We start from the raw sequence: 16,160 nt of genomic DNA, 5'->3' as shown, positions 1-16,160 counted from the left end.
ACTAACATAAATGCTATGGTTTTTTATTTGATTTCCATCCATGAAATGTGGTAAATCTATAGTACTCTACATTCACACAAAGAGATTTTTTTTAATTTGTTATCTATATTTTTATTTATTTTTTACATAATCTAATAACTCTTCTCTAGAGACCAAACATGGAACTTTTTCCAACACATTTTTCAGGTCTCCAGTAAGCTGAGAAGTGGTTTCACACTGGGAAACGAAATTCATCTCCCACCCACCCAAAGACTTTGAAATACCTATGCCCATTGCAAGATTTGAACTCGTGGTCTATGAGTTAGAGAGTAAATAAGGTAATATGATGTGGTCAACGTAATGTGGCCACACTCTGCGAATGTGGCCATATTTACGTTGTTTCCATCAATATGTGCAATTTGCAATACAATGAAGACGAAAAAACAAGCAGCTGCAACTGTCGACTTGTTTCCAAGTGAATTTAATAGGTACAGGCTGAGGAGAACAAATTTATCATAGTTTATTATGACCATTTGACCAATTTGTTACTTATAGATTTGTAGACAAAATGTGCGTATCCTTAAGATATGCACGTTTGATCATTTAAAAGATTTATTTTAACTTTTGGGATTTTATTTAGTGAACATTTTACATAGCGACAATGGTGAAGAGTTCAGATAGAAATGTTTATATTCAGAGAGTATATATTCAGTATATATACTGTATATTCAGTATATATTCAGTATATATACTGAATATAAACAGTATATATATATACTGTTTATATTCAGAGAATATAAACAGTACATTGAAATTCACGATACAGTCAGATTTGAAAATTCTTCAAAACGAATATCTCCTTAAGAAAAATCTAGCATGGCATTCTGGCATAAATCAAAGCCCGTATCGAAGAGATGCACGATTTACAGACAATAGTTGGTCTTTATATTTGCAAGACCTATTATCTACAGAGAGAGAAGGATAGTTCCGGATTACTAATGTAGTTTTAAGCTGCAATTTGGACAGGATCTACTTGTATAATTGGGATGTGTTCCAAGAAGTTGCACTCAAGGTCAGAATTTGATATCTGCAAATAACTTATGAATGTGACTAATGTGGCTGTAACAAGTAAACGATCTTAATTACTGGCTGCAACGCAATCCCTATAAGTCCTTATAGGAATATATCAGCGTCAGAACAAAATGCTGTAATAAACCTGTACTTCTGCGGGAAATTTACGAAGCTGTAAAGCAGCTGAAGTCTCTTTACTGGAGTGTATTTCTTTGTGTGAAAAGAAATACATTCCATCAACATCGATGATTACTTTACAGGAATTTTAACCCAAACTCAGCGATCGATATTTATTATTTATTTATTTTTATGATTTAAAACATGCTATTTAACATGCCATTATTAATATCGAAATAAATCTGAAAAGTATTCTAGGGGCCTCACACATGTCTGATCAATCCCCTAAATCAGAGAGGTAATTAAATACACTGTTCTATACTGAGGTTACCTGTAAAAGTATTTTTACGCATCTTTCATGTCAGTAGGAATGTGTAAGCAAATAAAAATCATTAATCATTTGCAATTTCAGTGCTTTCACCCTTTAGCGACAAAAAGTTCAGTGCGAATCTTATTAATCATACTGACAGAATATTTTCTTCGTTCTGTATGAAGTTTTCGTACATATTTTGCATAAATTCCCATTCTAAACATATTGCAAGGGAAACCTGAAAGCACAATGATGGTCGTATGTTTTGATGTGATTTGTCTTATCTGCTAAAGGGAATTGTTAATACATTATTCATAGAATGCCATTTCAGCTGGAATCATTATTACAGGAAACGTGTATACTATAGGACCAGTAACTGATAGCCCAGCAAATGTAGCGTAAGTTCGAAACAATTTACAGTAATTTGCAAAGTTTGCATTTGAAGAGAAAAGTTTTTCAGCAATTTATATGATAAAAACTTTTTGGCACAATATCCTCCATACGTTTTGAAATTTGGTTGCTCTCCATACGTTCTGACTGTGGGATCAGTCAGATGGTTTGCTTCTTTGTATCTCTCTCTCTCTCTCAATTTAAGAAACGAGCAGTATTTGTCAATTTTCTGTTATTCGTCAAAAGTAGAAAATTATAGGCGCACCTACTTATTTCGGTACAATGGATATTGTTATTTGCGTCTCTGTTTCTTTCTCTTTATCTCTCTCTTGCTGAAAAATGTCTTCATTAAATTATGATTATTCTTTCTCTTTCTAAATTTCCTTTTTTAAATGTATCTTGCATTTGAATACAATTTACACTTAAAAAAAAACGCCCGAGATTATATTTCTATATAAAATAATCCATAGCAATCGTAAATGTTCATTCACTAGCTGATGATTCACATACTCTCAACAAGCAGACGACGAAATATAAATTAAAATAGGGCGGGATTTACACAAAACAACTAAAGCAAATCTCGACACCGGATGCTTAGGATTTTCAGCTTTATTTACTTCATGCAGTGATTTACAGCAGAACACTATTTCATTATGGATAGATGAGCAGGATTAAGCTAAAATAGTGGTTGTATGTATTATTTTAAACGCAAAAAGTGTTGGAAAACGTATAATGGAAATGTTTATAAAAGATAATAGGACATCATGAAAATATTAATCAACCTTCAAGGTTGAAAATAAAGAAATAGTAATCATTAGAAATACTATTAAATACCCTGTTTATGTGCTAGGTCGGAGCTATCCAAATGCTCTTATCTACATTGGTATTAGGATATTTGAAAATGTTTTAGTTATAAACACAAGCGAACCCCAACATAATTCGTTCCTTGAAATAAGTTGAATGTTCGTAAGCCGAATTTATTTTTTTCACAAAATATATTGCTAACCCTAGTAATGTATCGCTGAACTTCGGACATCGTAAAATGTTCATAAGCGCGGGATTCGGTTTATTACATGAATTGGGGTCCTGATTCCCGATACGTTAATCGTCTTAAATTTGGGGGGCACAAAATCATTCCAGTTGGGACCCTCATTTGCTACAACCGGAAGTGGCCATATGGTGTATAATTGTTGAAACTTCCCTCTGAGAGTATCAGGGAATAGTGGGGAAACCCGCTTTGTAATAATACAAAGTCAGTCCTCGACTTACGATGGGGGCTCATTTCCGACTATTCGGTCGTACGTAGAAAAGGTCGTGAGTCGGAAATCGCTATATGAACTATAAGGTTGTGTTTCCTTATATTTTAAACTGATTTTACTCTTTGTATATAGTAAAATAATACTGTTTTATAAATTATTATATAAAATTATTGTATAGAGTAATGCACTGTAATAAATATGAGTTTACAGTGCCTCTGTGCACTTATCAGCAAAATAACCAGATACAATGGAGCAAGAGTAATTCTTCGAAGTTATTTTATTAATTATGCGATTCGTCCTCCGATGAATTGCATAATTAACTTTTCTGCATAAATTTCTCTGTAGCAACCGTTACAGCTTGTGTCAATCTACCTGCTTTGCTAAATTTTTCCATATTGGGATCCACTTCATTATACGACCGAACTTCTCGTTCTTCTTCTTTTTTACCCTTCTGTAAATGTATGTGCTTCTAGCTCTATAAGGTCTTCGTATGAGAGCTCTCCTTTCACAGCTTCCAACAAATATCTATGTCTTCATTATCAATACAACTCGATAGCTAGACTATCTTTGTCATCGATCTCTTGTAAGGGCTCTGCCTTTGTCATATCCCATGAATGTACGAACCTATATATTTTTTTTTTCATCAGCTTCGAAACGCAATTCATACTCTCTGCTGTCCCTCCACTCCATGCTGTATCTACAAGATATTATATTCTTTCAAAAAAGTCTGAGTATTTTCTTGCCCCGAGTAAAGATACAATAACCTGCGCAAAAATATTTCTTAAATAATATGCCTTGAAGACATCAAAACACCTCTATGGTTTGCCAGAGTAAGGTGATATTCGGTAAACGTGTTGATGGGATGCCCATTGTAACTACTACTGGTCGTAAACCACAAAACCTAGTTTCTATCCGCTTCATCGCTGGTGCAAACACTTTTTTTTTCGATCGCCGAAAATATAAGTTAATCAAAGTAAAAGTTATAAAACAAGCAGAAGCATGTTATAAATTGACATAATCATATACTATTATTCATAATTTTAGCACGGTGCATCCATTGCAACCAGTATAAATTACTATTATTAAATTTCAAATACATGGATCTCCAAAGATACATAAACCGGATATTACGTTTTCCGTTTTCCTCCCTAATTTTGATACAAGAAATGATCTGATTGAAATCAAAACTGAAACGACTCGACAAATTACAACAGAGATCCTAAATATCAAATTACCTTAAATGTCACCCAGCTATTATGTAAGTTCACCCAGGAATTATAGAAGTTCGAATCATTTCGAAAAATGTTACCAGTTAAAGAAATTGAAACCATGGACATCTTCTCGTGTCTTTACTAATTCCAAAATTTATTAAAAATTCCCTCCAGTTAGAGGAGTTTTTTCAATGTGTAATTTTGACGCGTTTTTTTCGTATAACTAGTCAATTTTTTAAGGATTCCTAATGTCAAAGTTCAATAAAATCCGCCCATCCACGGAATATTTAAAATAATGTTCTAAATTGTATTTAAAAATTAATTTCATAAATCATATCGTATATTTAACCGGATTATAATTCGATCTTAAATGTACTGTTTAAGAGAAAACATTCGGCACCGTTCGTATATAGCAGCAGTAGATAGTCGCCTATGTTACCTTTGTGCAATATTCCACACGGAAGAAAGGAATTCGAGAAATCCTCTATCATTACTCTACTAATTACACGACTATCATTAGTGTCACAGAATGAGAAGTTTCAGATGCGCCAGAGTTTGGTTTTCGTGAGCACATGAATTGGCAAAAAAAAAAAAAAAAAAAAAAGTTAAACCCAAAGTTCATCACCTCAAAGTGAGTTGCAACTCATATTGGCGAACAAAGAAGTCATCTTTCACCTGTGGCTGGCATATATTAACCAGCTATTAAGTGCCATTCGCAACCAAACATGGTCCACCAAAGTTTACCCCGCCTTTATTGACATGTCAGGAATGAGGAAGTCGCACGCTCTGAAGATTAAATTGCTAGACAGCAGGAGAAAAAAATATTAGCCGGTTAGAGAACTCTGCCATAGAAAAGAGGAAGAGGGAGTGGAACTAGGGACGTGCACTTCCCGTTAAGACCGCATATCCTGACGATGCTTGTTGTTTGGCAGCGTTTATAGTATCGATTAAGTTATTACGGTGTAGTCGTCCGTGGGGTGTTCCCTTGGCTACTGGCATTAGGAAAAGCTGGGGTGAAACGCTGTTGTGTGTGAGTGTGTGTGTGTGAGAGAGAGAGAGAGAGAGAGAGGGAGAGGCAGACTAAGCCTGTGCTTAGAGAAACAAGATCCCAATGCGATTCCATCACTTTCGGAGACGAGCTTCTAAGACATCTGCTTTTCTTTAAGCTAATAATGCACAAGTTGTTCAGAAACAACAAAATTTAGACGTTTATTGAGGCGGGAATTTGCTACCTTATCTTGTCTAGCCTTCTAATTGAGTGGTATGGGAAAAAAAAGTTTCAACTGATATAAAAATGCATTAATCAGTATTGCACTGTATAAACTTGAACGCATATTTAGAGAATTATGAATTAACGGACGGCTATCAACATGAAATAAAATTTCGTCAGAGAACTATCTCAATAATATTAACGCATTTTCTGATAAATCAATAATTGACTACGCTCAGAACATTGGACACTAAAACTTTATGTTAAATTAACATAAAGAAGAACTATAGAAGCAAATGATGTGGGATGTAATCAAAATTTTTCGAGATTTTTTTTTCTCGAGCAAAAGGGCTTTTAGCTGATATTCTAAGTCTTTATCTTGAAAATAGATTCTTTGAGATTTGACATTTGACAAAGTAAACTCGCTCTTGCTGTATCAAGCCAAGAAGTTCGTGTCATTGTTGAAATCATGTGCAAAGTGTCTGTGCTTTGAATTCTGCATTTCTTTTTTAATGATGCTTCAAATATTTTTTCTTTTCCGTTCCAACCTCTGTTCTGTGGGGAAAAAAGTCATAAGATGCCATTAAGGGAGTAAGAACGAACGGAACCACAGACGTCTTTGACTAGAAAAGTTTTGCAGAACCAAAAATACAGTGAGAGCATTTTCTGATTAACTAACTTGCCGGTAGTTATGAATCTGTTTTCTTAGATGGCGAAATATTGTTAAGGCTGAGTTTTCTGTATCATGATGAATGATACAGAAAACTCAGAAAATGATAAATCACTGGGATTCGAAACCAAATTCTTTCTAACAGAAGGATACAGTAGTTACTTGAGTATAGATTTGAAGTCATAGGATTTCGTTGTTACCTTAAATGTATCAAACATTTTTAATTTCATGAAATTGACGATCATAACAGCGTGCAAAGCCCTCGAGTAAATTTCAGTTCGCTTTATTTTACACTAGGTTAAGTTGGATTGAGACAACATCCATGAAAGTTTAGTAACAGTGAGTTTCTGTTTGATGCCTGTAATCAGTTTTGTTCTGAAGATTGCTTTGTGTTTTATGGTGAAAACACAGACGAAATTAGAAATGAAAAACCCATAAAGGAGTTGAGTTCCTTCAGTCTTTGAAGAGATTCAAACCCAGACTGTTTTACTTGAGGACCATTTTTTAAAACGAAACAGTTTCTGCGAAGAATCTTATTCTTATTAATCATAGCAAAAACTCGGAAGTCAAGCTGCGCCATCTATTGTTGTAACATGGGCAATACATTTCTTTACATCACATTCAACTTTTTTCAGGTGATCCTACTCGAAATAAGACCTGCTTAGAATTACTCGTAAGTGAACATGATCATTTTTTATTTGAATAAATATGAAGCGTTTCCTGCACTCTCTTCCCTTCTTGGCCTCCACATAATCTATAAGACATATGGATGCATATTGCCCGAACTGAAGGGAAGGAAAATATTTTGTCAGATATAACGAAGGATACAGCAAAATTCAAAACAGGATATTATTACAAATGTGAAAATTTGTGGCCCAGTAAGAATAAAAAAATGCATGGCTTTTGTTATTTGAAAGCGTAACAATAACGACAATTGCGCGCGAAATGAAGGCGAAAATGAGTAGACGAAATGAAGGGAGTGGTGTGGAAAGAGTTTGTAGCTGAGTTACTTGGCAATGGACAAAGAGAAATGACAAAGAAACGGGTATTGAACTAATTGGCACTGATGATGATGATGAAGGTTAGTGAGATATGATTACGTAACTCTCATACTACTGGAATAATTTCCGAACAATATTTGCCATGTGACATACAGCATGCTAATGGTGAACGTAACCTACATGGCATTTGATCGAGTGTGACATCGCGGCCTTTCTCCAAGCATTCATCTTATGGTCTTCCTCCTACTATTTGTGAGTGGATTGTCAGCATCGTTTCTAGTACTGTGTCATGGTGGAGGGTTTCTTCTGGACAGATTTTTTCATCAATGCTGGAGTTTCTCAAGGCATTGTGCTTTCACTTACTCTTTTTCTGTGTCTCAGATCTTCTCACTAATTGTCCAGTCCTCTTCCTAACTTTGCTGATGACACTACACTTCTTTCCTCTTCGTTCATTTATAAAACTTTGTAGTACTCAGATGAATCAAGCTTTATGATCTGTGGCCAATGCTTTAAAACACCGATCTTCTAGCCGTCCTCAAGTAGGATGAAGATGATTTAGTAAATTTAATGTTACCAAAACACAGCTCTGCTTTATATTCCCGAAGAAAGGCCATCTCTCTCTCTCTCTCTCTCTCTCTCTCTCTCTCATTTTTAATAACACAATCAAACAGCACCAGTTTTGTTTTTCTTAGGTTGACTTTTTCATATCTAGCCTATTATGGTACCAATACGTCATTTCTATAGCCTCTTTACTCCCACGAAAAGCTTGGTATTCATTTTTGTTCTAAACTATACTTCTCTTCTGTTCAACTCTAAAAACGTTTTATAAATCCTAAATCCTCTCAACCTTAGAATATTGTTCTCACATCTGGAGTAGCGCACCAAAAATTTCTCTCAGAATTTTTGAATGTGTCCGGAATAAATGTTCACTTAATAGATGATCTCTGTCTCACTTTGTCTGTCTGCCTCTCTCACTAAGTTCCTTCTTTCCCACAAACGCTTTGTTTCTGCATTATCTTTTCTATAGGTATTTTTATGGGCACTGCTTCATTGAACTGGCCGCCATTGTTCCTCACTTTTCTCGAATCATGACGTGTACGAATACGGACGGCTGCTGACCAAAACCCATATACCGTTCATTTCCGAACTCACCCAACCGACTCATCACTCTTTTCATTCATTCCATACGTTCTGTCCTTTTTTTACAATCTTGCTCATACATTTTTCCAAACGCATTCAGCCTCCAACTCTTCACGAAATACTAACAGATTCCTTTCTTCTCTCTGATCATTTGTCCACACATGACACTGTCTTGTTTTAGGTCTTTAGACCTCTCGCGTCGCGTTCGGAGTTATATACTAATATTAGAAGGATCAAGTGGAGCATTAAAGAATGTACCTGACGTTTTTTTTTGTTTTTTACTATTAAATCTGTTCACGTAGCTTACGGTCAATAATGACCTTGTAGACTTAACATGTGCCAAGAAAATCTTTTCTACACTCCCCCATACTCATACAATCTCTTTACTATCCCGTAGTAAAGTTTTCAACAAAAAAAAATCAAGACTTCTCAGAAATCGTGATATACAAAGAAATAAAAACTAACTTAAAATTCGAATTACTAATTCGCTTTATTATTATTATTATTATTATTATTATTATTATTATTATAAGAGAAACCTCCAGGGAGGAAGTTTCTCTTATAATAGGGAGTCCACATACTACGCACACCAGCTATCATACTTATTCTTGATTTCATTCACACTGCTTGCACTCAAAACATCCAATGGCAATCCATCCCAATCACGCACCACCCTCTGAGAGAAAAATCTAGCACTCACACCCTTCTTGGCGACCTGCATTCTCAGCTTCCAAGGATGCCCTCTCGTCCTTTCCCCACCCTCCATAAATTGAAAAATTCCATTAATTGAAATCCTGTATAACCCTTTCCAAAGTTTGTAAGTCTCAATCATCTCACCCCTCTTTCTCCTGTTTGCTAGTGTCTACAGTCTACAAATTCTTAATGTGTCTTAATAATCAAAATTCGGCAATCGTGATATCATTTTAACATTTTCCTTTCCATTCTCTCCACTGTATCAGAATCGCAACGGAAACCAAGAGACCAGACTTAGGCACAATAGTCCAAGTGAGGCCTTATCAAGGCTTTGTAAGGAGGCCAAATGACATCCTTATCTTTACATGTCAAAGTTAGTTTCAGCATTGCAATTATCTTTTGAGTTGTATTTGCTATCTTTACTACGTCGTCCCTGAACTTCAATTTAGCTCTCTACTTACACTCCAAGATCCCTAGTCTGATCAGTTTCTTCCAGCATAATCCCACCAATATAATACGACATTGGATACCTAATCATGCCAAAGTGCATGACTTTGCATTTACTGACATTGAACTGAATCCATTTTCCCGTGCGCACAATTCCAGCCTATTCAAATCATTCTGCAAAGACTGCATATCAGCAGCATTCCTGATTACCCTACCTATCTTTGAATCATCAGCAAATAGCTGTATGTTTTCTGTCAATTCCTTTCCCAATATCATTAACGTACAGATTGAATAACAGTAGACCAAGCACTGATCCTTGTGGTACGCCGCCACTAGTTACCTTAAATCTAGCAGACTCGCATCCCCTCATATACCACTTCTTGATATCTATCAGTCAACCATCCTCTTATCCACGCTAATATTTTATAATCCAAACCCATATTTTCCAATTTGTACAACAGTCTACCATGCTGTATTCTGTCAAAAGCCTTAACAAAATCCAAAAGTATCATGATGTATCCATTCCCCTTGTTTAACTCAGTGGTAACATTATTATAGAATGTGGACCTTCCCTTAGTAAACTCATGCTGTTCATTGCAAAGTATATTCACCGTCAACCAATTTCTGAATGCGAGCCCTGACCAATTTTTCCAAAATCTTCACCACCACGCCTGAGATACTAATTGGTCAATAGTTGGATACATTGGAGTTTGAATCACTCTTGTGCAATGGGATTACCATACATTCTTTCCACTGCTGTGTAATCTTCCCTGTTCTGAGACTCAAATTATATAGCCTAGTTAAGGGAATAGCCAGTTCATATAAATATTCTTTTAGCACACGTGCTGATATCTCATCAATCCCTATTGCTGAATTTATGTTTCGCTAAAATTCTCAGAAATGACGCTACCACACTATTCCAGAAGAAGCTAGAACATTCTAAGTTTACAAATTAGATGAGAAGGTGATTTAAAAAATATTTTATAAAATTGGGAAAATAATAACAAGGCATTGTAAAGATTTCGTTATCGATGTAAGTAAATATTTGTATGTCAGAGAAAGTATCCATGCAGGGCCGTCTTAACAAGTTTGAGCACCCTGGGCTTGTAAATGCTTTTCATTAAATTAAACAAAATTACACTGAATATTTAGGACTAAAATTATTAACAGCCTGTAAGTAATTTATTCAAGTATTAAAAAGATTCATCGGCGGAAATAAATCATGTGAAGTAATATGAAACTAAGTATTTTGAATGGTTCTAATTATATTTTGGTGATGAGCTGACTGGTTAATTGAAAACTACTTAATAGTAGTATTCTCCTATTTCTTTTTCAATCGTTTTCTTTTTTATGTTTTTCATTTCTTTGGAATAAATAAATTTATTTGTATAGTAGGATTCTTGGTTTCAAATTTAAGAAATGATTTGATCTTCATGCCAAAATAAGACAGAAAAAAAAACACTAACTTGAATCAGGCTCGATTACAATCAGTAGACTTCATCTCACTCTAAAAATTTATATCCTTCGAGGAATAAATGGAGAAAAGAGTTCGAAAGTGGTTTTAGACATTTACGACAGGCTTTACTCAGTATTTTAATAAAATGTCTGTTCAACTAGAGGAGGACTGTAAATCTATGCTTACTAACAAATAATTCAATTATATTTTTCAGCCTCCAGGCAAAGAATTTCGCTTACTATGTGATATAAAAACCAAAGAGTCTGTTGTTAGGCATGAAACAAAGAAATAAATATTTAAGTATTCAAGTCACAAATGGTCTTAGATGTTTTAAATGTGCTGCAGTCGTGCGAACTGACTGATGGGTAATATGGCAGGCTATGACAACAAGTGGTGCACACAGAGGGGGCGAAAGGGGGCCCTCCCCCCAAAGGAAAAAAACACTAGAAAATTTTCCAAAAATCTTTTCCTAATTAAAATTCATTTTTTTTTTATTTATGTTGTGTCGTGTCTTCTATTTCTATACTACTTATGAATTAGCGATCATTGCAGATGCTCAGTCATAGGTCGAATGCGATGCGTATTCACAAATCGTCTACTCAACCCCTCCCCCCAAGATAAATCTTTAGTGCGCTACTGATGACAACACTTCTACGAGAGTCTGTGATTTTAAATCACGTTTTATTTCCGCTGTTGTATACAACTACAGTCGTTTAATTTACATCCAAATAATGCGAAGCCAAAAATAAATAAATAAAATAAACTTTCTTTCACTTTTAGGTGTTGTTTTTTTTATCATAATCCTTTCCCTCCATTGATTTAAAGACAGCGCGAAGCGGGTTATTTAGCAAACAGCAATTTTATTTAAACAACCGATAAATTGAACATCTACAAAACTTTCAATAAAAAATAATCGGATAAAAATGAACGGTTAACCGAAAACTACTTTAATGAAGAAAACATGTGATACAAATTTATTATAAATAATAATAAAGTAACATAGCTGTTCCAGAAATAAGTCAGTTTATTAAACGTGTTCTCTGAACTAAATGCGCAGATCTTAATGAGAAATATCAGTTTTCATTGAATGGCATAAGTTAGTAATGTTTGCTGTAATGTTTGTTAGAGTTTGCCGTAAGGAGGCGCTTTTCAAACCTGTTTCGTTGCGTTGTTGTAGTAAATGGTTCGAATCCTCTTTTGTATGCATTTTAAAGAAAACGGAGTAGGATCCTAAATGCTGTTTCACTTAACTCAAGCCATGGAAGGATTTGAAAAACTCACATTGTTGACTATGATTTTTCTAAGGCATTTGATTGGATCTGGCCCAGAGGTCTGTTCAGCAAACTTTTTTTTTATATATTGATGTCACATGCGGGAGGTCAAAGGACCTATAAGCCTATCAGTGCCGTGTGTGGGAAAGCAGGTGACAACTGAGATATAAGTTGATTGATTTTTTTAAGAGTTGCAGGTTATGGCTGTTTCGGAATACTTCATGAAGGTATTTTTGCAGAGGATAGAGGCAGATGAAGAGAATAAAGGCAGATTTGTAGAATATACATACTGCAGAGACGTCTGTGTGAAAGTGGGGGAAGGGAGTTGGTAAGGAATGGATTATTGATAAATCTAATTGCTCTCCTCTGTATTGAGTCGAGAATTTTGAGAGAGCTTTTAGGGGGCCCCCACCCCATATGTGGGAGCAGCATTTAATAGTTGGGCGGATTTGTGATTTGTATAATGTTAGTAGCTGTTCGGGGGTGAAGTAACGTCTTGAGCGAAAGAGAAATCCTAATTTTTTTGAGGCTGAGGATGCAGTAGTTGTGATATGTTTATGCCAGGGGAGATTTGATGTGAGTGTGATTCCAAGAAGCGAGATCTCAAACTGTCTGGAAATTTGGGTATCGTCAAAAAGGATACTGGAAAAAAATGGTTCTTTTTTATGGGAAATAGTACACAACTGGGTTTTATTGGCATTGAAATTTATGAGGTTATTTGAAACCCATTGGAGGATGGCTTGGAGATCGGAGTTGAGGGTTGCAGTGGTTGATGTGCTGTAGGTTGAGTTGAGTTGTGTAGGGTAAGGTTTATCAAATGCAAGCTAGGAGTGTAGTGTGCTGTCGTCTGCAAATCTGTGTATTGGGTTGGAGGTCAATGGGTGTGTTTGAGGTTGCACTGAAAAATAAATGCTGGGCTGCTGCTCTTGTTTTAACAGGCTCAACAAAAAAGTAGAGGAATGATGGTTTCTAGTTCAGTGGAGCAGTGGCAATTGAAATATCTATAGAGCAGACACAATACGGAAACATTGCGTCGGTGGGATGGAGGTTGATGAATCTGTAAGAGTGAGATCCTCTATGAGTCGAATGGCTCTCTTCTGGACAGCATCAAGAAATTTTAGCGACGTTTGAGGTTCACCATCCCAAGAATGTGAGCAATACTCTAAGGATGAGTGGCTTTGGGATTTGTATTTGAGGGTTCCCTCAAATGTATCCCTTATTCTTGAGGGAACATAAAATTCTTATGTTCCCTCAAATTCTTGTTTGAGGGAACATAAGAATTTTTTTGTTTAACAAAGAATAAATCAAATAATCCAATAACTACGAAGCTTGAAGAAAGAGGTTGGCCTTTCCTGTTATAATGCTGCAGATGAGTTGAAAGTTGAGAAGAAAAGATAATCTTATTGATATTGGATTCGAACAGCTATAAGTTATAATGTTTTATAAGGTTTTATAAGAGAGACAGATAAGAGTAAAGATACGGACAAAGCGTTTTGTTTAAATCTCTCAATAAATTTCTTTCTCTCTCTCTCTCTCTTTCGCCACAGTTTCATGTAATTTCATGTTATTAAGTCAAAGGAGGAAAAATTACTTCCCCTGGCATGAAATTCTCGCATTTCAAAGCATCTGGTTTATGTCATAATAACAGGCTTAATGAGCTTCGTATTCAGTGTTTTTAATTACAGAGTGAAAATCAGATGAATCATTAAACTGCTGCTACCGCTCATTCCTTTATAGCATTTACGAAGAGAAAAGGTCACTGACTTTGCATGAAATACTACCGATTTGAAGGAGAACCATCATCATCATTTAAAGCAACCCGCTGCTCTTTTCCTAATTTTGGGGGCTTTGGTCTCTTCTACAACTTCACGTTTGCACATTTATTGCCAGTTAAGTAGTAAAAATAGTACGTTGAGCATCACGGAATATTTGAACTAAAGACAGAAGGTTGGATTGGATTCGGATTTTGAGTACAATAGAATGATAAGAAAGTTCTCTCTGTGGAAGTACCAGCGGTTATTCAAGAGAGCGTGTACAAATAATCGGCAGTGTCTCGTGGTCTTTAAGAATAACGTTTTTACTGATTTAAATGGTGTGTTTTATTCTAGGGCATATTTCCTTTATATCAGTGAATATACAGAAAACACTGCATGGATCAACTTCCGCTTTACAGCGGAAGTTGAATTGCAGAGGCAAAATGAAACGTTTCCAGAAAAACGATAACAAATCATCGCAGAAATTCAATACATTATTTTATCTGCTGTCGATTCATTTAATTTTAGAATACATTTATAAAGCAATTTATAAAAATGAAACTTAGTGACACTATGTAATCCTAAGTATAACAGATAACAACGAGCACTAAAAATTGATTATTCATCCGGATTTTCGGCGATCTTTTTGGAATATTAGTCAAGTTTCCCAGAAACAGTTTTTTTCCAGAATTTTTTTCTCCGAAAATGTTCTTATTTTGGTGTTTGATGTTTATTTTTTCCGTTTTCAAAGAACTCATCTCTTTGTGTTATCAGTTACGATATATATCCAAATGTTCTTCCCTCGTCTATCTATCCCTGCTAACATATCAAGTTATTTTCTTTAATGAACACTTCAGAATGCGATTGGCAAGAACTTGATATTTACCCTTTATTAACTGTTATTATAATTAAAACGACTTAAGATCTACTTTGAATTATGGACTGCCCTTTGATGGATTTTTGCTCCTTTAGAAATTCAAATTCTGTATTATAAAAATAAAATGGTGACAAAATAAAATTCGGTGACCATAATAAATACATTGTTGGTTGAAATAAGATAGTTACTTGTCTGTAAGAGCAGTACGGTGGACTTCCACAGTGAAGTCCATCGATAGCGACGGACTTCACTGTGACTCTTCCCGTCAATCCAGTGTAGCTACCATTAAAAGCGAATTTTTTAGAGTGATTGCAAAATTCTGCCGATAAACTAAAACTGTCTTTGTTCTCTATAATTGGGCATTCCATCGAGTATATAAACGCTACTAAAAACTTACAGATATAATCAAATTTTACGCTGTTAGTCCAATGATACACTTTCTGGAAAAAATCTTAGTTACACTCTACTACAGTAGATTAAAATGAAATGTTTATTTACGCTGTTTCCCGCCTTACCTGTCTGTTTGGAGAATGCGCAGATCATTAAATGCCACATCATAACCCATAGAACATCCAGCCATGGCTTGCATCTTCGAAACGGCAACATCAACGCCGATAACGGTTGAACTCGGATTATTCCTCAAATTCTCGTCGCCCGCATATTTTTTAGCAGGGTCCTCCTCGTGGCTCGAGCTTCTTGAAAGACACGTATTAAGCCCGTTGCTCGCCAGAACAATGAGCCGGAATGGTTTGGTGTCGGTCTGTGACGCATGTATGTTGGACTTGCCGATCGAAGAACCGCGAGACTGCATCCACTACTGCACGTGAGGGGAGGGGGGGGATATATGTGTGTGCGTGTGTGCGTGCGCGCCATTGCGCACGCGTTAGCATGCGCGTGAATTGATTGCTCACAATTCTTATCATCAGTCAGAGTGGGAAGGGTGCAAGGAGAGACAGAAAGAGAGAGAGAGAGAGAGAGAGAGAGAGAGAGAGAGAGCATACCACAGAAAAAAACGAAGCGATATTAAAAACGGCTTTGCAATTTTTCATGCGATGGCTTTTGTGTCACTTGTCTTTGGTTAATAAAAAAAAGACGGTGTGAATATTCAAAAAATGATTTTAATATCTCTATTTTTCAAGACATTTTGATCGAACTTCTTTGTTTACAAGGCTCCAAGTAAACTTATAGGGTTTCTGTTCATTTCTGCAGTTAAAGAAATATCTTGGTTGAAACCAAAGTAACTTATGAAGGACATCGTGATATATCACAACATGTTCTTGAAAGGAAAGTGGGAAAGACTATAT

At 35.6% G+C, this 16,160-nt stretch overlaps 1 protein-coding gene across 1 annotated transcript in view; it reads right to left on the bottom strand.

The window, feature by feature from the left end:
- Positions 1–15,511, bottom strand: part of LOC150094156 (nephrin-like) — a 113,585-nt gene extending 98,074 nt beyond the window's left edge. The window contains exon 1 of the mRNA XM_090412412.1: positions 15,372–15,511. Coding sequence (XP_090268538.1) covers positions 15,372–15,411 — 40 coding nt within the window. The 5' untranslated portion in view covers positions 15,412–15,511. The remainder of the gene's footprint in view (positions 1–15,371) is intronic.
- Between the last annotated feature and the right edge of the window lie 649 nt (positions 15,512–16,160).

Source organism: Typopeltis vanoorti, chromosome 22 (assembly GCF_054136105.1).
Source record: "Typopeltis vanoorti isolate ZY-2024b chromosome 22, IOZ_Tvanoo_1.0, whole genome shotgun sequence".
Taxonomy (NCBI): Eukaryota; Metazoa; Arthropoda; class Arachnida; order Uropygi; family Thelyphonidae; genus Typopeltis; species Typopeltis vanoorti.
The sequence above is the reverse complement of the archived record's forward strand: the minus strand, read 5'-3'. Positions and strand labels throughout refer to the sequence as shown.